Source organism: Pieris brassicae, chromosome 6 (assembly GCF_905147105.1).
Source record: "Pieris brassicae chromosome 6, ilPieBrab1.1, whole genome shotgun sequence".
Lineage (NCBI taxonomy): Eukaryota > Metazoa > Arthropoda > Insecta > Lepidoptera > Pieridae > Pieris > Pieris brassicae.
This window is the reverse complement of record NC_059670.1, coordinates 9,716,017-9,740,377: the sequence shown is the minus strand read 5'-3', so window position 1 is coordinate 9,740,377 and position 24,361 is coordinate 9,716,017. Positions and strand designations below refer to the sequence as shown.

Below are 24,361 nucleotides of genomic sequence, written 5' to 3'. Positions count from 1 at the left end.
GTTTCATTAACATTAGTTAACTATTGTACTATAATTTAAATTATGTTACAAAGAGGACTTCAATCGTCAATAATAAGGGACTTAACATTACATTATTTCTACTCGTATTAAGTACTTTATATTATTACGTACAAAAAATAAAGGGGGTGTAAATATATCTCTGAAAATGTAACAAGATAACGCAATGTATCGTGTTAAACGAGGTCAGTCGGGTTGGGGCGAAGGCTCTAGGGACAGATAACGCCTATTGCCTACATAAAACAGCTAGGGCGGAGCCCGACGCCGCCGCAATTTGCGGCCGCAGAGTAACCGCTGAAATGCGTGCCTAAACTCTGGACTGAACACCGTGTATATCACTGGGTTCAGAGTAGAATTGAAGTAACCTAACCACAACGACAGAGAAGTTAGTACCGGACTCACCTCGCAGTCACACGTTGGTACTAATATTGCTAACACGAAAAATGGAAGCCAGCACGCAACGAACGCACCGGTGATTATTGCTAATGTCTTTGCCGCTTTCCGCTCTCTCTTGGAATCCGCGGCTTCTTTGGGCTTACGCCTTACGAGCGATGGATAGTAGGCTGCAGCAACCGCGCTGTACCCCGTAGTCGGGGGGTCTGGTTCGAGCCCGTTTGCACATGATTGTTTCTCCGGACTTGTGTTATTAGATGATACAGTGGTCATTCCCGTAGTAGTCGTTTCTGATATAGTAGGTAAAGGCCGACCTATGACCGCTACTACAGCTGCAGCGATACCACCGCTTCCTCCTGCTGCGACCAACGCCCCGCCAGCGGGGACAGGCGGGGGACCGACCCCCCCTCTTGCGGTCGCTCCATGACGCCGTCGTATTCTTTTCCTGGCAGTTTGATATATCCGCCAGTACAAAATTAATATTACGAGCACTGGTACGTAGAATGAGGACATTGTTGCAAATATTTGGTAGCCGACATCTTGACTTACAACACACCGCAAATCCTCAGATACGCGTCTATTCCAGTCGGGATCTTTCCACCCTAGAAGAGGCGCGATGCATACCAAGAAGCTGGCAATCCAGACACACGCAATCATATAACCGATTCGTCGCACCGTTCTTGCATGAATGTAGTCGATATTAGTCACAGCCCAGTACCTAGAAACAAAGAAGTGAACGTTGAACATTTTCTATATTACCATAATTTATAAACTTTCAACGAACAGTATTAGTTACCCTTCTGAGTTACATCTTTAAATCTAACAGTTGTTACTGAGCAGAAATCATTGTTTTCATTATACCGATAATCGATAAATATTACTGCGTTAATTACTCTTGTGATTATTAACGACCAGGTGAACCACCAGCCAGGGGAGAACCAGGGGAGAACCCCTATTCATCTATATGCACCGGAGAACTTTGTATACGAACTAAATGACGATCTATATTTCTTGATGAATTGAATGTGTTTATAAATTGTTTAGTGTATGTTAGTTAGAGATTTCTTAAGTTAATATCGTAGCATAGTGAGATATTAACTATTTGCTAATGTTGATAATACGTTGTTGTACAAAAAAGTAGGATAACTAACCTGTCCAGTGCAATTGCAACGAGATGCAATATGGATGCAGTACAGCACAGAACATCTCCTGAGGTCCACATATCACAAAGTTCTGGTCCCAGCGTCCAGCGCTGAGCGACCTCGTAAACAGCCCCCAAGGGCATCACTAGACAAGCCACCAGCAAGTCAGCGACAGCCAGAGACAGTATGAGCTGATTCGCAGCACTCCGCAAATGCCTCTCTAGCAATATTGCAGCTATTACGAATACATTACCTATGAAAAATATATTTGACGATAAAAAATAGTTTCTCAAAACCTGTCAAAAATTATATTTTCACCCTGTAAACATAGTGCATAAAAAATAAGTAAATCAATGGCGATACAACCTTTTTAGGTCTGGGCCTCAGATTTAGATATCTGTTTCATGATCATTTGTTAATCGAATAGGCAAGTAGGTGATCAGCCTTCTGTGCCGGCGGCACGCCGTCGACTTGTTGGGTCTAAGGCAAGCCGGTTTCTCACGATGTTTTCCTTCACCGTTCGAGCTGGTGCACACCCACACCACAAAATCCATTGGTGCACACCCGGGGACCGAACCTACCACCTCAGGGATGAGAGTCGCACGCTGAAGCCTCTAGGCCAACATGGCTCTAATACAGTGCATAGAATCTATAAAAATTCACGCCATTTATTGCAGCGATATTAGTATTAGACAATTATAATAAAATTTTCAAACTACGGTTCCTATAATACTACAACAAACCACCCTAAGAGCTGGAGATTCTAAAAAGTAAGCAATAAAGAGAATTGTTAGGACGCCATATTATAATTAGTAATAAAATAAATTAGGCATCATTATGACGTGTTATTTGTAACTAAAATATTACACACTCGATTAACATATGATGATGATCGAACTAAACAAACTATCGATTACACACAATAATCAATAATATAAAAATATATTTACCAACTACGGTAGCAAGTATAAGTAGACCTAGCAGGACTGCCATTACGGCTGCCCGGAGCAATGCTGCCGGGGAGTCCAACATTTCAGATGTCCCCCACCAGGTTCTATTTGTCTCGGAAACATTCCACGGGACCCACTCGGTTGTGTTATAGGTGATATTATGGTAGTTAAAGCCGCCCCACTGCAGTAGGTCGTCATGGTACACGCCCTCCATATTTTACCGCGGAACCATCCAAACATCTACAAAAATTAATTTTCATTACGTAAACCTAACGTGTAAAAATTGTTTTTCTACTAATGTAAGATTCTCTATTATTCGTTTTGTTTATCACTTTATATTATTAATTGAATCAGAACCTATTCCATATATCGGGGTATCGTGTAATAGTTGCAATGGTTGCACCATCCCTTAAAACAAAATACTTGCAGTAAAAACTGGCAGTAAATTAAAATTGATTTTATTGGCTTTCAGAACTTCAAAAGTTACTTAGATTAATAAATTATTTTTAATCTCTTTTTTTGATCTAATTTGTTGTAACCTTTTAAAACATATTTTAAACGCTCGTCATTAATCATGTCCCTCATTTCTACGTATTGGATAACGTCTAAACTGTTAAAAGTTTTTAGAAAAGGTTATAAATTTTGCATAAATGTAATATTATATGTTAACTGCGCTGATAACAATACTAAATTGTCGACTATGACATACAATGCTCGCAGTATTGATTAAAATCATTAAAGTATTAAAAGTGATATCGACAATACAACCATAGAATGTATAAATTGCATTGGAATGGCATTTGGTTAGTTGCAACAAAATCCGCCGATTTCTTAATTCTTCGTTGAATAACACAAAAGCTAGGAAATATTTTATCTCAGAACACATCAGAACAGCCCACTTCTGTACTAGTTTTTTTTTCATCTGTTCATGTCGATAGGACCCTCTCCCAAACAAATCTATAGGATTATAAAATGAATAATGCTGGTTACTGCCGCTCTTAATTATAACGAAAATTTATCCACAACGCTTAATTCATTGATATTTTATGGCAGCTCTTATGAAAAGTGTTTAATTAAGCCATAAATATTACGTAATACGCTAAACCTACAATATGACGGTGCAATTAATTATGTATTTAGCTTGAGTAGGCTTCTAAGCTATAACTTATCGCTTTCGAGCGATCTCTTCCAGGCAACCACTGTGAGGAGAGAAAAAATGTATTAAAGTACATAAGGTAGGCAAGAAGTGCAAAAATACATATTGCACATAGATGTTGAGACAAAATTAAACAGGAACAAAACAATAAAAAAAACTTAACCTATAAAAATGATACATGAAAAATAACAATGCTAACTAAAAGCCCTATTAAAGTTTACATTAAATTGGTTTTTTTTTGTATAAAAGGGAAGAAAGTGTCTTACGGTAGATTACTTACTGAATTATTAATTTTGCGTTTAGCATCTTTTATCAGTAACAAAAATCTTAAATTTTCAAGTCGTCTTTAACCTATATACACGTTACGTTTCTATAATGATTATATAACATTATAAACTAACTGTAATCAAGTGGGTTTCGGTACTCAACATTTTAGTACTAAATTATGTTTACAACATATACGTGTGTGTTATTATTTCCTATTTTTACAGTAACTAAATACCAAAGAAAAGTTATAAACATAAAAATGTTACTAAAACGTAAAATAAACATGACACGAACACATAAATCTAATCATTTTTATAACTACATAATCATAAATAATTTAATTCTTGTGAATTCAGCCAGTGTCCAACAAATATAGCCGTCTTTACTTAACACCAGTGGGGCCATTATCATTGGATGAAAGCCATGCATATACTTTTCTTGGAGAATTAGTACGAAAGATGGAAAGGGACAATATTAGATTTCAAAGAATTAAAAAAAAAACAAGTGTTTAGACTTAAAGATTTTCCTCAGTAAAGAACGCTTTTCTTAATTGAGTCACTTAGCTTTTGACTTGGAATGTTAAGGTGCAAGTGTTTGAAAAATAATAATCATATATAAAATATAGATTACGTAACCAGCAAGCGTTCATATACACTATACAGCCCATTTTGTTATCATTTTAGATCAGTAAAATGTTTTTATATTCCGTATTCATATCTTTTCAATGTTGCATAAAAACTACGCTTCAAGAAGTGACATATACAAGCCCCAAGAGAAGTAGATTATTACTTACATTCAGAGTCATATTTTTGAAAGACATCCAAAGCTCGCCTCACCATGTTTTATTATAGAAATGATTCTGAAACAAAAATATTGAATATCGATTAATGGTTCGAAAAGATAAAAATGATAAGCTGTTCATTAAATTTTATCGGTAGCTAATCTACTTGTGAGTCGCATTTGGCTTAAATAGATAGATTATAGAGCATGATATTCCCGACTGACAGGAATGTTTGGCCCGAATCTTGATATTTTTTCGAATTGCCAGGTATGGAAAAGCATTTTGTTAGCACTTTCTTGGGTTCTTTTGATATGCTATGTAATTTAAGGTAATTTTTGTAATCCTTTTGTAATATTTATCATTGTTCACTTATTAATTATATTATCAAGGGCACACATTGGTCTTAATTAGTATAACTTGTGTCTTTTGTTTTGTTTTTATATGTCGCGTTATTGGTGCGGCGAAACACAAATAAACAACTATATACCACGTTAGCCTACTATTACGAATAATCCCTAAATTCAAACCCCGGAATTATATTTTTCTTTCTATTTCTTGCTTGCTTGAAGGTAACATTTATGTTGTACAGTTATCAATGAAACAGTCATAGAAATGTGTCTGCTACATGCCAGCCTCACGTGACTTGTAAGCGTATACAGTTTTATTTTCTGAAAAAACATAGTCTTAAGATTAAATATTCAGACAAAGCAAAGGCCAATGTTTACCTTAATATTAAAGGAGAATTGTCAATGAAACAGACATAGAAATGTGTCTGCTACATGTGGACCGGACTTGATAATAAGCGATTGAAATTTAAAACATTAAAATGTCATCAATATGTGTCTTACAGTTTCGATTAGCGTTAATACAATACTTCTAACATACACAAAGAATCTTAGAAATACGTGTATTTTTTTTTGCAATGTCTCTGATTGCCTTAAGTAAAATTGTTATTTCGTAAGCCAACATGGCGCTTCTTATACTAAAAATAAATTGAATAATGCTCAGTTGTATCTTGGCTTACAAAGTGATTTTATTTATCTCAGTTTCCGCTTCTATTTTCCACAAAGAAAATGTCTTGCACACTAGATCTTTGTTTTATCTCGGATTTTTGTTTCGACAATATAGGTTTTTGTAATAGACGACACAGTAATAGCCGACCGCATGCATTACGACTCTTTTCTCGGATGATGCAACAATTATTTTATGATTATTTGAAACAATTATAATCAAAACTAAAACTATCTTTATGGTTGTTGCTATCTATTTCAGTCAAGTAAAATTATATAAACGAGTATTAATAACATTGTTTACAGAATATTTTTTGCAGAATAAAGACATGTTAATGTTTTATAATAACACAATATTTTGCAAAAATTCTGAAAAAAATTACCCAAGGAAGTCAAAAATTATAAAACATTAAAACAGCAGTTTACGTCTTTGTTACCCGAGGAAGCGATATATGGGTATGTTGTTTATATAAATTTGTAACAATATCAAATATTTAAGTGTAATTATTTGCTTTAAATCGAAAGAACTTATTGTTCTATTTGGTTTTGCTGGGCGGTTTCACTACTTCAAGTTTTATATGTCGGGATTCTACGACGTATAGAATGTTCAATGAAAAATAGAGTTAGCCAGATGATCGCATTTGGTAGAATTTCGTAGAAATAGTCCTAAAAAATACCAATACACTAAATAGATTATACCGATGATGCATTTTAAGAGAATGGGAATCTCACATGCCACCCAATAAGCTATATTGAAAATGGGAAGCTATTTTAAAATACGCCCAACTTTTCCAAGGTAGTGTCTAGGTTTCAAATTTGAAACAACACCACATGCTCATTTAAAACTTACGTCTCAAATAAATAAGAAATATTTATGAGAAAAACATGTAAGATGAATTGATTTTCTAATTTCCATTAGTCATGTGATGTCATGATGATGGCATGCTATCTATGTGCGCATTTAACATTTGCTGGATTGGTGAAGGAAAACATCGTGAGGAAACCTGTTTACCTTAGACCCAAAAAACGACGATGTGTGGCAAGCACAGAAAGCTGATCACCTACTTGCCTATCAGACTGACAAACGGTCAATGACAAATGTTTGCTTTGTAAGATTAAGTAATTTGATAACAGCGGGATGAAAGCTCCATAAGGATGGATTTAAAAAAGTTAACATACGTAATATACAGTCAAAACCGTTTACGAGGACATCGTTTAGAACAACATAACGGTAATATTGACCAAAATCAAAGGTCCCGGCTGAATTCTATTGTATAAAGTACTCAATAACAACGTCATCAGCTGTTACGACTAACGATTATTACGACCAATTATGAGTTGTCGCTAAAATGTCTTTATAACAGATTTTGACTGTAATTAATAAATCTTGTTTATATTACACGTGATTACATATATACAATTAATTAGTGAACCTAATAGTGATAAAAAAATAAGAATTAAAATAAAATATATGAAAAAAAAAGAGAAATATTGTCGTATGAAAAAGCTATTGCAAAAATAAATGAATTAGACTCGTAAAGCTCGAAAATCTAACGAAAAATTAATAGCAAAAAATAGTTAATATCTATGACCAAATATTGGTATTCGATATTTCGATTTCATTGAATTTCCTAAAGATGTGTTTGATGTATTTCTAAGATTCAATAGATACGATAGTTTACAAATTTGTGCGCTTTAATATCGTTATGGATATTAGACATCGTTGTGTATTGTTTAAAAAAAAATAGTTTTAGAAACGCATTTCAATAACCCCGCATTTTATCGAAAGAAGAAGGCACAAAGAGTAGGTTCACTTGTCTGCTAACCAAGAGTCATCCATGACGACTAGATATGGCTAATGCGTACCCCCATACACATACATACCCCAGCGTCTCTTAGTGTGCGATTTTTGGTTTGGGATACTCTCTCTGGTTATATTATTTCCATCTGCGCTATTATACGAAAAAAATAAATAATAATCTATGAATAATTGTATATTCTAGAACCATAGACTATAGTTTTAGAAGCCCATGCTTAATCTTCATTAGCGTTGGTTTACTATTCAAGAGAGATCTATTGACTGTTTGCAAATGCAAAATAGATGTTGCATGGCAATTATGCTAAGTTATGAGGCATTGAAGTGATAATATCACTCACAGGCTTAATAATAATAATAATCAATGGCGCTACAAACTTTTAGGTCTGGCCTCAGATTTCTGTATCTGTTTCATGATCGTTTGTGAATTGAATAGGCAAGTAGGTGATCAGCCTTCTATGCCTGACACACACCGTCGACTTTTTGGGTCTAAGGCAAGCCGGTTTCCTCACGATGTTTTCCTTCACCGTTCGAGCTAATGTTAAATGCGCACATAGTAAGAAAATCAATTGGTGCACAGCCGGGCATCGAACCTACGACCTCAGAGATGAGAGTCGCACGCTGAAGCCACTAGGCCAACACTGTTCTAATTGCACTCACAGGCTTAAGGATATCTAAAAGTTCCGCTATTATAATCTCTCTTTCTATCTATCCAAGTGCTAAACTTGAAAGCTCACACAATTGCATCGTATTGTAAAAATAAAACAGCGTGGTATTACTTGCCTTGAACCGGAAGCATTTTTAATCTAAGCTTACAGATAAAGGAGCGATAACATAGTATAAAAATATGTAGATTTTTTTATACTATAGTATGTCATATATATTGCACATAATATTAGTATAGTCTAGCCATAAATACTGAAACAAAATAAAAAAATAAAATCTATAGAAAATAACAGTTATTACTTTTACAGTCTACAGTTAAAACATTAAAATATAAAAATCTTATTCGAAGTGGTCTCCATTGGCTGCAATACAGTTATTTAAACGTTGAGGTTGAAACGATTAAATCAATAGAAGCACGCACTCTTTCCATGGGAAAATTCTTCACTGCCACTGTACGGATTGTGTTAGGGACTCTAAACTATCATGGCGTTTAGAGCAAGCCGTACTCCCTAAAATTGACCATAAATAATAATCCACCTGATTAATATCGGGACTAGACGACGGTCAATCTTCAGCGCTGATGAAGATGGATAGTGCCCAGGTTGCACTCTATCGACTAATTGAAAAGCTTTCATAGAGCTTTGAGCATAGATACGGTCATATTGTTTGTTAAAATGTTGCTCAGTTGTAAGAAAAATCTCATCCGTAAACAAAATTTTTCAATTACATCCCTTTGCGTACCGCTACAGTAGTTGTTTCGATTTTACCACTCTATTATTTTTTAAATTATCAGTTAAGAAATGACCAGAGCGTCCCTTATAGGCTACAAGTCCAAAGTCATCTTTTAATATACGCGACATGGTTCTAGGTGCTATCTTCATCTCCCGAGATAAAATCTTTTGCTTTCGGACAAGATTTTTCGAATTATTTCCCTTAATGCTGTGCTTTTACTGCTTTACCCTTTTTGTATGAACACTACGTGGACGGCCAGATCTTTTTCAGTTAGAAACAGAGGAGGTCTCGTTGTACCTATTAAAAGCCCGGTACACATACATTTTACTAATAGCAAGCATATGGAGAGGCAATCATAGAGATTCGGTTCTCTTTGTTACTTCACTCCATTTTAATATCTCAAAATATTGTACAATCTATTAGCGACTAAATGAGAAATTCCAATGAACAATCATATAAAAATAACAGATTGGGAATCTGTAATTAAAAGGTTAATTAGGCAATATTATGCTTATTTTTAATTGTAACAGTATCTATTACTGTATTTATGGCCAGACTAAGTATACCAATGGAAAAATGTATTTTCTATGTGGCTTTAGGATATATTTATAATATGTAGTTACTCGTTCTAAAAACAGGAAAATCAATTATCACGTTGCTGGATATTCGTTCATTAAAATTTACAGTTGCCAGAAACCATTAAATATTATGTTTCTAGAAATTCATATTCAGTACATAATAATTAACATTGTCTCATACGAACTTATTTTATAAAAAAATCTTCTATGTAATTTACGTACGGAAACAATTTTCCGCCAGCTTATGGTCATTCGTCATATGACAAATTGGAGACAAACAAGCACTTTATGTCTGGAGCGGCTATAAGTATAAATCCTGTTTTGAATAAATATACTATCAGCTGGTATGCATAACACGAAAACACGTTAACTTTGACGATTTTCTCGATTTATTGCTTATACAAACGTTAAGATATAACAATCGTAATTCCTTTATGTTTATACTACGGTATAACCTATATAAATATTTCATTTTACATACCTATTCTATTAATTTTTCAATCATATATTTAGGTGAAGTAAGACTAATAAGTTCAACTAACGCTTTATATTCACAAATTATATAACCATTTGTATGTGATATCTGTCACAGACATGCATTGAATATAAATTACAAAGTAGGAAGTCCCACTTCCGGTGTCGCGATGTCGCACCGGAATGTACGTTTCCGGAAGCTACTTTTCTATTGCGATGCTTCTCTGCAAAACATGTGTCAAACGAACTTATGTAATGGGCTGTTAAATGGCGCGTTTCCTGTTTGCTAATGTAATTATTTGTGTCTTTGAAAATGAATATTAAAAAGATTACGCGTTTACTGATTCACACTTTAGATTTACGAATAGATTTATAGTTCAACAATATTTTCACTGTTCTTTGGTTTTAGCGGTATTAGTTATCAAGTTGTTTCACACAAATTATATTCTGATTATTTTGACGTTTCGCGTGCATGGCCACGAGTTGTCAATGTCAAACGATAGAGTTTTCAAATGTATAATAAGTCTCATTTATTTTCTACATGTATATCTTTAGGGAATACTGATAACTTCATGAGTATTACATGCGGCTTTTAGATCATGTCATATTTGTCACTACCGTTAAGATATCGATCATATATAAAATGCAAGACAACATTCAATACCATGCGTTTGCTTTGATTTAAGAAACAGACATAAAAACATACGTACGCGTTTTGGACTAGATATGCTGTTGACCAATCACAACTAAACGAAAGAGCCGTCGTTTCCTCTTTTGTTTAAAATTTTCACTTTCCATATTGATCAAATAACTCGAACTGTCGGCTTATGAAACAAAGTAATAGATAGCAAAGTAAGTTAAGTAAGTTTGTTTACAAAGTAAAAACAAAAAAGAATATACACCACACTTTAGGGAATTGACAGTGCTCTATATTTAAGTATTCCCAAGATTGTATGTATTATATACGGAGGTATATGTAAACTTTTATTATTGCGCAATTATCAATTATATAAATCGCTTAAGTTAAGTCATAGTACGGAAGGATTGATTATTGACAGCGAATTATACGCTTCGTCGGTTGGAAATTTGCTCTTCAAGTTAACATTTTATTATCCACCTAATGAAGTGAGAACTCATACACTTCGCTTATTGGACTTTAACTAATTATATTAATTACTAGAAATATCTATAATCATTTAAATAACAGAGTATTCTCACGATGTTTTTCCATACTATCAAGTGAACTACGCACATGGAATACATTGGTGCACACAGCACAACTGCTCAATACTTACGAGTGAAATTAATTGGATTATAATAAATATGAATCAAACCTTAGGTAAAGTACTTTCCACCTTATTTGGACACATGATTTTTATAAATTGACCACATTTTGTGTTTGTAAAAAAATCTTTCACTGTACAAAACTACATTCCAGAATATGGCTTATATTGATATGAGACATATAATTTGTTTATGGGTTACATTAATTGTTCAGTCATATTCACGGATGTTGGCAATGTCTGTAGAAAACTTTTTAACGGTTTATCATTAATATAATCAATTACTTTTAATTGTTGGTGACCAGTGGTCGGAAACCGACCTGACCTTGGTACAGATAGATCGACAGAGTGGAAGAGGACCTGCTGCAGGTGAAAGCTATTGCCGGGTGGAGGCAGAGGGAGAGCTGAAAGTTTCTCGTTTCAACGGCCCCTTTTGGGTCGCAGAACTAGGGGAGTGAGTGAGTTAATTACTTTTAATGATATGGTACAAAAAAGTTCGTTAGCAAGCCACGGGTTTTCCCCTTATCTAACAAATTACGCAATTTACAACAGAAAATTCTGTAATTCTAGAAAATAATGAAAATATATTACAGCACCTTAGCTTTGACTTCTCTCGTAAACTTTACACAGAATATTCGCAATGCAATTTCGTATTTTATGAGTCGCTTTGTCTACGTAGTTTACGTACGTTTACTACGTACACAAAGCTTTGGTTTTATAATGGTGCAAATCTTAAACCATGAATATAATAAAAGTCATATTATTAAAGTGGCCGTATAGAACTAAATATGTAAGATATTTCTTAGATAGTTAGTTGAGTAAGTTGAGCAACATCTGCCAGAGAAGAGGAATTGGTAAACCAAAAAAGACTGATACGGGCTCTAATATTCCCTATGTTCCTATGTAGGCAAGAGATGTGGTGCTAACAGCGAATGCTCAGAATACCGTGCGAAGCCTGCGAAGCCCACCAACACATCGGTCCTGATCCAACTACGCATACGGACTCGTATACTGTAGGTATACGAGTCCGTATGCGTAGTTGCATCCAATTGGAGCCAATTTTATCTTACTTACATTACATACAATTTCGGTCGTCGGATTGAAGACTAAAACGTGCATAAAACTTCTTGCAGACTAACTTCGAATTACATAAATAAAACTTTTTTTACATTATTTGTATAATTTAGTGTGTTTCTCAGAAGAACGGTGTTAAAGTACTGAAACGAACGCGTTTATATTGTTATCTTTAAATCGCGTCTTTATTTAAAAAAATACCTAGAAACGGTTTAAATTCGTATGCTACATATTTAAACGGTGATAAATCTTTGTCAGTTTCTGTGAACGATTAATGGTGTACCTATTCTCTCATGCGTGTTGAAACCACGTGCCTTTATACGATTTGAGAATGAACCTCGCTCCTGACACGCGTCGTTGCGTTTCGTTCCACAGATTATAATGCGATATTTAAAAAAAAACCTAATTTTTCGCAGCAAACGAGCTTCCTGCCCTTCCTGCGTGAAAAATTCTGATGTTAAGTGGTACCGCCACCCATAGACGTTGCGTTGTCCGCTTTTTAAGAATTGGTACGCTTGTTACCTAAGTGGAATTTTAGCTTAAGACAGCGTGGGCCAATGTCTACCCAAAGAAATTCGTTTCCATTAGTGGGTCACGCCTTGTAATTTTGTCTTAAGTCCCTTATCACGAGTTTGACATTTTATAAACGCTGCCTTCGTTTCGCTAGCTTAGTTTTGCTTGGGCTTGTCAGACATGAAAGATTTGTCAGCCAAATATTTTAAGTAAGTGGTTTTACTGAACTGAAATATGGCGAATTTGTAATTGAATATTGAAAAATTCTGCTGCATTTTGCAAGTTCATAATATATTAATAATCCATTGGCGCTCCAACGGTACGTGGTTTTACCTCAGATTGCATCCTTTTGTCTTATCATATTATTTCATAGACAAGTGGATCCGACTTTATCCGTCTAAGCCGTCTTCCTCACCATGTTTTCCTTCACTGCCGATCGAATCTACGACCTCAGAGATTAGAGTCGCACGCCACTCGGCCCAAACTCCGTTTTAAAAGGATTGTGCAAAATGAAGATTTCTCTCGTCAAGTTTGTATTTTTCTGTTAAGTAAATACTAGTATTGTAGACTTATAAACATAACTTAAAAGTTGATTAGAGAGTACATTTTTACGATGCGCGCGCACACCGTCACAAGAAAAACGAATCCATGCAGCATCAATTAGCATACAACAACATATCAACATTTCAAAATAAAAAATGACCATCTCTTTAATTATGCAGATATAATTTTTGTGACATTCAAATTAACTTTATTTAACTAGATAAAGCTTTTATCGTATTAAATACCTTTTTTCTATTGTTAGTGTCGTTTTTTATACAAACGTAGAATAAGTCGAAAGATAAAAAATTCTCGCGTGTAGTTTCCCAACCTTTTACTTGAAAGTGGCATAAAGTTAAAACTATTGCCATAATATAAAAAAAGATAAAAAAATTAAAAAGATTTTTATCTTGTTACGCCAAAAAAGAAAAGAACTTCTAACGCATGTACTGACTGCGTGCCTATAGGCTAGTACGTAGGGGTCCTTAAAAAAACGCGTGTACATAAGTACACACACGAAAAGACCAGTTATCGCAGCCCATGGACACCCATGGGCTTGAGGGCCTCTGAAAGTAGGCAACGCACCAATGTTTTGTTTTAAACTCACCAATGCTGTTTTTTAGACAAAGTCAGGCAGTCAATTGTATAGAGAACGATTCACACTAGTCATTTTGCGATCATACATCTATGTCGGAATTGTAGATGATAAATTTTTCACACTTCATATATCACGTCGGATGTTCGGGAACCAACAGTATTGAAGAGCATGTATTATTATTCTAATTTTTGGTTTACGGTTTAATGTAATCATGAATATCCAGTATTATTCTTGTATCTAGTACAAAATTCTTATACACAGCGCAGTCAGGAAGAAATTAACAAATAAATTCATCAATAATGTTACTATCAAATTTTTACTCTTTATTGTATTTATTATGTATTCCATCTTTGGCTATCTATTTAGTATAATTGTTTTTGAAGTGAAACTTCTTTATCGTTGTTGGAAAAAAAAATCGGTTACGCGTCACTTTTTACGTTACGCGCCAACTTTTTCTTGTTCCCCTACCACGGTTGAACCCTACCACGGTTGATTCGAAGCCATTAATAACAAAAATATAAAATAATAAATTCTGTAATAATCTTAGTAGTAATAAGGTATAATGAAACAATTGCATTATAATTCATGTCTATGATAAGGCCTTTTGTTAAACTTTATCTAATTTAACTTTATTTAACCAATTTCTGTTACATAAAGTTGATCATTTTTCGAAAAATAAGGTCATAAAGAAGTTTCACTTCTTACGTGTGTACACTAGTACACACTTTTTTTTTGTTAGCTGTAGATTACGTAATAAATAACTATCAGTTTAGTACACAGCAGACGATATCTGATAGCGTTCGATAACCAATAATTTAGTCAGAATGCATCGATTAGCGGCATTGGCTGTTTAGTATAAAAATAGACGCGAGTTGTCTATTTGCAGCAACTTAATGTTTAACGTGACTATGTTAATGGGCAGTAGTAATTGCACTATATATTCTAAGTGTTTATTTGGGCTTCGTATAAATTATTGTAGTAATGCGGGCCGTAGCGAACTAACGAAATATATACAATTAACATAGAGGGTAATGAACGTCTTTGGGGTAACAATATCGTGAATAAATAGGTAGTGTTGTTGAAATTGGTCGCTTTTTTCCTGGGACGCTGTACAGTTAATTTATATGGAATAAAAGACGCCTTTATTTATATTGGACAACTGTTTATACCAAAGACTTGTATCCGACATTTTTGTTGGTATCGTATTGATAAATGCCGAAAGCGAATAGCGAAAGGACACGTCCTTTGTCATTGCAAAAAATCTTTTTTCCACTATATAAATTGTCGTTTAGGTACTTCATTCCATTTCTTATTTATTTTTTGAGTTTTTGAATATTTTTTTTTTCATAGTATAATGTATCAATATTTATCTAAACCGCAATACCTCATATAAATAAAGCAATGACATCCCTCACATGAAATAAATGTTATAATTGTAAATTTTTGAAGTTATACTTCTTTTGGCGCGTTAAGGAAAAATGATGAGAGTAAATTTTTACGATGCGCGCGCACTCTGTAACAAAAAACCGATACCCTGAAGGTTTTTAAATATTTATTTGTGAGCACAAATACCAGGAATGCAGATGAAATGAACGAAGCAAATTTCCTCAGTTAAAATCAGATCAGATTATGGAAGACAGCCGGCCGTGCAAGTGTTCATTAGGCATTTAAGAAAAACTTAAATTCCCATATCGAAATGCAAGGATATTGAGAATCTCTCTCAATCACAATGTCAATACAAGATAAGCTCACATTTGCTTAAGTACATTTACATCAACAACTTAATGCAAAAGGCAGTTGTCCACTGAGTCTGACAATTGTTGTGTGTGAATTATAAATACGAGTATAATTTAACAAAACTAATTAATTTTATCGTTGATTTTACGAATGCGGCAAGAAATGATTGACGGAGATTTAAATGAAGCAATTATTTTTCCAGTTTAGACTTAATCACAATTTATTATCTCTGAGTATGTAAATGTCTATATCGCGTTTTGATATATAAATTGTATGATTGAGTTCCGTAAATTAGGTAACAGCCTTGACTTATGTCCTATAACCCCTAGATATCCCTTTTAGAACAGAGGCCTTTGACAGAGCCTCTGGCCTCTAGCGTCCATATTTAATTTATTTGCGCTCCGTGTTTCCGGCTGCAACCTGCAACTGTACGATGCCAGGTTTACTCGGGATGGCCGTGCTTTCCTTTCAGGTTCCAATCAAGCGGCGGCTGAAGCTTGGAGTGGGTGCGACATGTCGTTAGTGACCTTCCACGTTTTACAGCCATAGAGCAGTACAGATATGACATTGGACCCTAATACAGACAACAGTAGTTGTATTCGTAATTACGATTAGTTGATAAGGCGTTCTACAATAGTCGAAATTTCCCAGTGATGTTATTGGTTTCGTTTCCCGGTTGCAGCAATTCCTTATAGTAAAATTTAAGTAAAGTTACAGCATAATGTTCAGTCTATATTCTTCCATATTATTATGTTTTTTTTTGTTTCTGTATGTATTTCGATAATAATAACTGTTATGTCTATATCTATATAGAACCAAAAAAATAGTGCGTCTTGTTCCTCGCGTTGTTAAACAATAATGTATTTTATTTTACCTGAAACGGATTTTACGTGATTGAAATAAATTTACACTACTATAAAGCTAAAGATGAAAGTCGTCTTGTATATTAATATAGTAGATGAAGTAACTCTAATTGTACGCTTAATATACACTATAGCCATGCAAATAAGTGTTACTCAGTGACACATCTTCAGTAATTAAGCAAAGCAATCTTACTTCCTTTTTAGACTTATTTACTATGTTTAATTATTTTTTCAACTTCCTAATTATTACGACATTGCATCAAAGTATGATCAATCGTCTATCCGCTTTATTGGAATGTAACAAACGACGTTAAAATAACGTAACGTACATGTTAAAATAAAAATTTCCTGTATTACCCGTGTACGTGATGATTCATTCTATAAACTGTTGTCGATCTATGAATAAATTTGCTCACTTTAACAAAATATTTCAATTCTTTAATAAATTAAGTAAAATGCTTTCGGCTCTTTTTGACGCAAAACAATAAAGATTTTACTTTTTATTTATCGACGGAAACAAAAACAGACGTTCGTAGGTGCGTGGTAATGGAAGTCTCAGTCGAACCTAATAGTTTTCCGATATTGAACGCTACCTCGAGCTTGCGGTTTCCCCTTACTTGCCATAAAGTAATTTTGAATCTATACAGTTAAATACTTAGAGAATATACATACCCACGTATCTGTATTTTTTTTTTAATTTTTATAGTCTGTAATGTTTAATCAATTAGTGCAAAGCCTTTACGAACGCGCAATGTTGCGAGGCTCAAACCACTAGTCCTACACTTCTCTAGTGAAAATATCAGACTTAAACATTTATACACATAGTCTCTATACGAATGCGGCAAGAGTTATGTGCGGAGTTGCTTTAGATCTTAGTACAACTTTCGTGGATGCAGCCGACATAATAATTAGTTTACCACCCACCATTTCCCCTATAATTTTCCTGTTTGGTACTTTATTATTATATGTACGCATAGTTAGATACAAACAATTATGGTACAAAAATATAAATAAAGATGGGCACAGTGGTGGTGGCCTCATTGTAGTCGCCGAACTGATTTTCAGAGGTCAGTGTCCGATGTATTCGACAGGAGCGTACCAAATACAAAACATATAATACATTATGTTTTGTATTTGGTATGTATACAATGAAAGATCTTTGTCTCTTTGTATATGTCAAGGTATCCATAACATTGTATTAATCTTAATTTCTTTAGTTTTAGTTAAACAAATGAAAACTCACATTTGAGTTATCACATTTCTTTTGAAAACTCAAAATAATTTATTTAAATTAAAAAGGAACCCCTGAAACTGCAACGGTGTACCAGGACTAAAAACCAAAGTTGGTAATCGCAATATTATTTAGTATTTTAATTTCCGAACCTAAGATAGGGAATTGGCAGGTAATATGAATAATAAATGTATTTTCAAGCATAAGATTACTCAAATAATCAGTTAAAATAAATTAAAGTATTAAAAGCAATAAATTATAGTCATTTAAACAATCTCTCGGCTGTGGAAACAATGTCATAAAATGTTCGCGAGCGCGAAACAACAAACTACAATTGCGATAAATCATACTCGCCTTCGCAGACGACATTATTACAATTGGTTCATAGATTAATTATCGCTGTCATAAAGCCGGTCTGTTCCTCATATTATGTTTCATTTATATACATTTTCGTGAATGAATCCCCAAAATTGATTGGATTAAAACGACATAAATAGCATGGTAAATTTGTAGAATCACGGCTATACCTTAAAACAGCTCCCATATTTTTATATCGATCTTTACAAATTGTATTTAGTACCCTAAGTAATATAAAGGCGGCAAATGGCTTTGGACTCCTTAAAAAAAATTAAACAACTGATAATACTTCATGCATGATGTTAATGTTATTGCCATTTAGGTTCATGGTCTTATAGCCTAGCGGTCTTATTACGTTTCCGATAGGTGAGAGGTATCGGGTTCGATTCCCGATCGAAGCACAAGTTTATTTCTATTAATAAAAAAAACTAACCTAACCTAATGTATTTTAAAACCTAATTCACTGGTAACTGAGACTATATCATGATGTAATCATGCAAGTAATATTATCAGTTGTTTAATTTTTTTTAAAGGTGTCCAAAGCCATGCGCATTACCATTCCTTAGGGTACTATTAAGTGGGGTCATATCACTGGGGGTACAAGTTTAAAAAAAAACGATATAAATAATTTGGAGCTGTTACAAGGTGGAGAATGATTCGACAAATTTACCAATACTACTAGGACGTAATTTGCATTTTAACGCACTGTTTTTCATTAACAACATCATTTTTTATTTTTCTATATTGTTGTAAATATTTTATATTGAATTGAATGACAAAACTCGCGTAGAAATCTTGTATATTCAGCAATATTTGTAGATATAGGTATTTTAATGTAGATTTCTAATATTAGAAATGGATTTATAGAAAACTAAAATAAATTTAAAAGTTTGCTCCCTGTAGCTTGGTATCTTTAATGCTAGCAGCATTTTCTTGCTGTATTGCGATACTTATATCGTTGAGCGAGGAAAGCTCCAGCTCTGAAGTCGGAACTATGATATATAATCCGAGACAACACTGCCGTCACGTATGTGCTCTCTTATGTATGGATAAATCTATGGTATTGAATTTTATCGAAATACCTTTAATAAAAACTTCGAGTTTTCGATGCAAAATGATAAAATACCATGATTTATGACTACATTCCGGCATACTCCAAATTTAACATCTATTTTCAGCACAAAATTATTCGCGTTTTAGTTTTTAAATTGCATGGATGATAGAGAACGGATTAGTCGATACAAACATAAAAATAGCTTTACAGATCGTAAACAATAAGTCGTCGAATAAAAAATAAAAATAACTTAAAAATAACAATGTGTATAGTTTGCATAGTAAAGATAACAATTTACGTTCCTTTTCGCTTAAAATGCGTTTTACTACCAACGTGGGTCGGGTTATCTATCAGTGAGAAACAGACTATATTTTATTTACAAGATAAATTTTATCATTCTATCTAAGTACCACTGTTTATTCATTGGCCCTTTATTGGCAAAAGCTTCCTACAAATACCAGCATTTCACTATGCACTCTGACATGAGACACCCTTTAAATTGTCTTCCTCTATTCCTTATATTGTACATAGGTTACCACTTTAATACTTTGTTGGTCCACTTTTCTTTTCACTTCACTTCTCTCACGACCTGCGCTGCCCATTTCCACTTAAATTTATTTATCCCTTACTTTCTTAATGTTGTATCACAGTGTTAACTCAATGTAATGCACTTCGATTTAACGACGAACTCCCTAAAGCGTTGAAATCAATTGGTTTAGCTTGTCTTCCATATAATGATAAAGTCTACATAGAATTACACCCACTCTCAACAACAATTGAGTAATTAAGTACTTTTTAAGTTGCTAAAATTAGTAAAAACGTTCTTTAGTCGCTTTATTATCCTACTAAGTCGACTGTCGGCTTCATGCATACGAACTTTCTAAGAAATTCATTCTTTCGTTTACAAATTGGGATTGCTTGCACGTATAGACTGCTGTTGACCATGACTAATAATTAGGAGTCATGGATTTATCTATAAGTTTTTATTCTCTCCATTTAACGACAACTCGGTCCCATCAGTGTCGTTTTATAAAGTTTACACTGTACTTATTTTATTTTTCTACTTCTTTGCTTTGTCTATGTCTTCTATACTGCCGCTTAATGACCTTAATGCTTCTGCTACAGTCCGAACATACATATTACGGAGTACTTACGTTTAAAACCAAAAATACTTAAAATTGTATGATCATCAATCCTATTCTATTAATAGGTCCAAAATTCATGTGACCTTTTCGAATCCATACACCGTATTTCAGACGACCGGTGCCATCAAGAGTAATCTCAACGTTGAGTCTTGTAAGTCGACTTTAATTACAGCCTCGAACCCAAATGGCATCCTTTAAATTAAAGTAAAGCCAGATTAAAGCCTACATGAAACACTTAACCGTTTCACTATACCCACTTGTCGTAATTATACCTAAAATATTTATTTCAATACTAATGTATGTGCAATACCGTAGTTCTGTAGTTTAAAATTTTGTTGTCTTTAAGAAATTTCTGAAATATATGTAATTCCTGTTTTTGGAAGCATTGGTAATCTTGGATGGTGTATTATGTGATTAAAGATCAGGGACAAACGGTCAGGCTTACCTAATTTTAAGTGATATCGCTCATGGACGCTACCAGTAAGTGGCTTTTTAAGCTGTTTTCGTGCGGATTGGTGCGGAAATACTTTAATGAGCAGCGGTCTCACATATTGTTTAAACACGCTCAGTTGTGTGAGTTTGATATTAGATTCAAACAATTTTCGATTTCTTTTATTATGGCAAATATTTATTATTGCTTATACCTAGGGAACACTGAAAATGTTTAGAAAATGAAAATCGGCTTAATGTAGAAAGTTTCCAATACTTTTATTGTTTTTAGAAGTAATCTGTGTACCTCTAAAGTAGAAGAAGTACACACATCGTCGCATTCGATGGAACCACTGAGAAAAGCAGTGGGCCCATTCGTCCTTAGGAGTCTCTTCTATGGCATTTTCGTACGCTTTCACCGCATCTCCAGGACTCGTTAAGCGAATACCTTGAAATTTTATCTTTAGTTCTTGGGAATAAATGAAAGTCGCATTGTGGCAGGTCAGGACTGTATGGCGAATGACTCATTATCTCGACACCTGCCAAAGTCAAATATTCCGTATATAAAATAATAACAGTCCGTTTTGCAGAGTGCGCTGAAGCATTGTCGTGTTGAAGGAGGATCCTGCTTCCAGGGCGCAGCTGTCGAAATTTTTACAAGACAACAGGCAAACAGCGATTGATATACTATTCTGCAGTAACTGTCCTTCCATCTTCTAGCACAACCGTCGGGAAATTACCTTTCCGACCAAAGAATGAGGCAATCATCTTTTCTTTCACTTCTTTCTTTCTTTACCTTAGTTGGCCGACACACTGAGCCTATAGTCTCTTGGTTTCGGGTTCATAGTAATATATCCAGCTTTCATCACCTGTGACGATGTCAAATACAGCATTTGAGTCACCGCCGTTGAACTTATCTAACATTTGGCGACTCCAGTCGATACGAAGGTGTTTCTAGACGTCGGTTAAAGTATGGGGAATCCACCTGACGGCTAAATGTTCGTGTAATATTTTTTAAGCTTGACATATAATTTAGATTCAGCTGTACAAATGTATTTGTTAACAATGCACATATTAATCGTTGAAGCTTTTAATGCATTCTGATAATGCAATTTACTGTCAAACGTAGCTTGCGGGTACCAAACACTCAAATCCGAATTTGCAAATAAACTACAACATTCTAGAATATCTAGATTTAGTTTAGTGTGATTGTAATTAACAATATGTGAAATTACATTTCACTTTCGTGATTAAATGAGATAGATGATGGTGCAATAAGACTGATGTATTCTTGTTATGTATAACGTATATTAAAATATATAATTCAACTTTGCATTACTTTTCTATATATCTTGCATATAAGAAATTATCCGGATCAAGGTTTGACTATCTTTGAAATAATTATTGTTTGTAGGACAACGTCATTATATAGACATCAAATATCACTTGTACAAGATGCTCTATGTAATTCGTTAAGTTTATTAGAAACTAAAACTAAAGTCTGACAGCTAGACATAACATTTATTACTAATGAAACACACACACAGAAACACACACACACCCAGAACCACACAAAATAATAACAATAATAATGTATGTGTGTTGTGGTAGTAACTAGCCTTGGCTCAGCATTATCCCGTGGAGCAGACGTGTTGCACAGCGCTGGTGATTATGCCAGAGACTACAACATTCCGTTGGGGTATATAGTAAATAAATAAGAATAATTGTCACTAAAACACTTGAAGATACAGATAAATAAATATTTTTGGGTGGATTACCTGCGACGAAAATTAATAAAACAGTAATCTGTTGTCACTCAGATATTAAAACATTAAATATTAAATGAAAACAGAATACACTATATCTTCATCAGTCCCCGGAGAAATAAATATTATACACTGGTTGAACAAAACAGTTGTATCACTCGATTAATAAGAAAAGTATCTTACAAAAATTTCTTATAGTAACAAAAATATGATCTATTCTTTGAAAAAGATTTGAACATTGAACGCTTTTGAATTCTGCTTAGCTTACTTGATATTTTATCTTCATGTTAGATTTGACTAAGGGTTAAGATTCAGAATCAAGACTAATCATGACATACAAAATCAATATTTTTGACATAATTATCGCTTTCAATTACCTACAGACATCACAAAACGTTTGGAAATCAAAGAAATACATGTAAAATTTTTAAGCAACTTTATATGAATTTCATTTATAGATTTTTCATTAGCGTTTTTTTAAGTTTTGTTAAATACAACGAATAAATGTTATGTTAAGTTATGTTAAATACTCCGTTGTAATCTTAGATACGAATTTCTTTTCTCAAAGTCAAATATGGGTTAGTACACTAATTTTTTTCAGTGCATTACTATTTTATGTAATTTTCTTGGTGGTTCACTGAAATTTTCCATTTCTCCTAATATACCATTAAAATAAAAAAAAAGCAATAAATTTACCTATTACAGTAGAAATTCCAGTCATTTTCAATTAATACACTATAACACAATAAGTATTTCCATAAACAACTTAATAATTACGATGAATCACCTGATTGGGAGTCTGGGAAGTTACGACACTATTTACTACTGTGGACTGTCTGTGGGCGTTCGTCGGGCCGTTTACCTCGGCGCGTGGTCCTCAACACTTTTAAACATTTAAATAACACAATGCGGTCATGTAGCCGTGACCGTGGGCAAGGTCCATTACTGGTATCGCGTTGTTTTGTTTACGATCTACGTAGGGCGGGCGGCGCATTCGTGACGCGACCTCCGCGCTCGGCGCGCAACAGAGCAACAGATATGGCTCGGCGGCTGGGTACCGCCGCCGGCGCGCGCCTCTCACCTCTCCCGCCCCTCTCTGACGTCACCGTCGAAACCTCCGAATTCACATCAGCGATCACTGTATCCTAACAGTTGGTCCCTAATTGAATACTCATAAGTACTTGATATCCTAATCCAGAATTGTATTCGTTAGTGAATTTGACCGAGGCTTTTAGAGTTGAGATGTCTCCTTCTGAGAATTCTTACTTATACACATATTATTATTTATTGTGGTCATATAACCTAGAACTCGGGTTCCTTGTACCTATGGGATATGTGCGATGGTGAAGGCCAAGGTTGTTTGCAATACCAGGCCAGGACCAGTCTGTTACACAGATCCCCGTTATCAAAGACGTTGCACTTACTGAATGCTGACACTACCGCCATATTTTTAAGTTCGCAGATTGAATTCACGATATTATGGTATTGGCATAGTCTGTATGTGTTTCTGTAAATAAATAAACAGTCATATTCCACAGTAAAAAGCCAAAAGATCAAGACTTAGATTTTTAAGCATAACCTGAAAGTTAATCAAAAGCGGCATTCAATATTGTAAACAACGTGTGTGTATTTAACGTACTACTTGTACGTGGAATTACTCGGAATAAATCCTATTGTTATATATTTAATCCACTTAAGCTATCTTTTGTCGTATTCGGGCCTATTGTTGTCAAAAGTACTCCCAATGAAATTCGCCTCAAGACGATCGAGGTAACACCAGAATCGATT

The 24,361-nt window shown here is 34.2% G+C and overlaps 1 protein-coding gene across 2 annotated transcripts; it reads right to left on the bottom strand.

The window, feature by feature from the left end:
- Positions 1–25: 25 nt before the first annotated feature.
- Positions 26–23,558, bottom strand: LOC123710985 (5-hydroxytryptamine receptor-like). Of its 2 annotated transcripts, none has more exons than XM_045663339.1 (5): positions 23,361–23,558; positions 4,720–4,785; positions 2,504–2,743; positions 1,563–1,806; positions 26–1,129 (listed from the first exon to the last, which is right to left on the bottom strand). In XM_045663339.1, exons 3-5 carry the CDS (start codon positions 2,715–2,717, stop codon positions 265–267), a joined length of 1,323 nt encoding a protein of 440 aa, XP_045519295.1. In that variant the 5' UTR covers positions 2,718–2,743; positions 4,720–4,785; positions 23,361–23,558; the 3' UTR covers positions 26–264. The 2 variants fall into 2 exon arrangements, with proteins under 2 accessions (XP_045519295.1, XP_045519296.1); XM_045663340.1 differs by lacking the exon at positions 23,361–23,558 and adding an exon at positions 23,270–23,321.
- Positions 23,559–24,361: the final 803 nt, after the last annotated feature.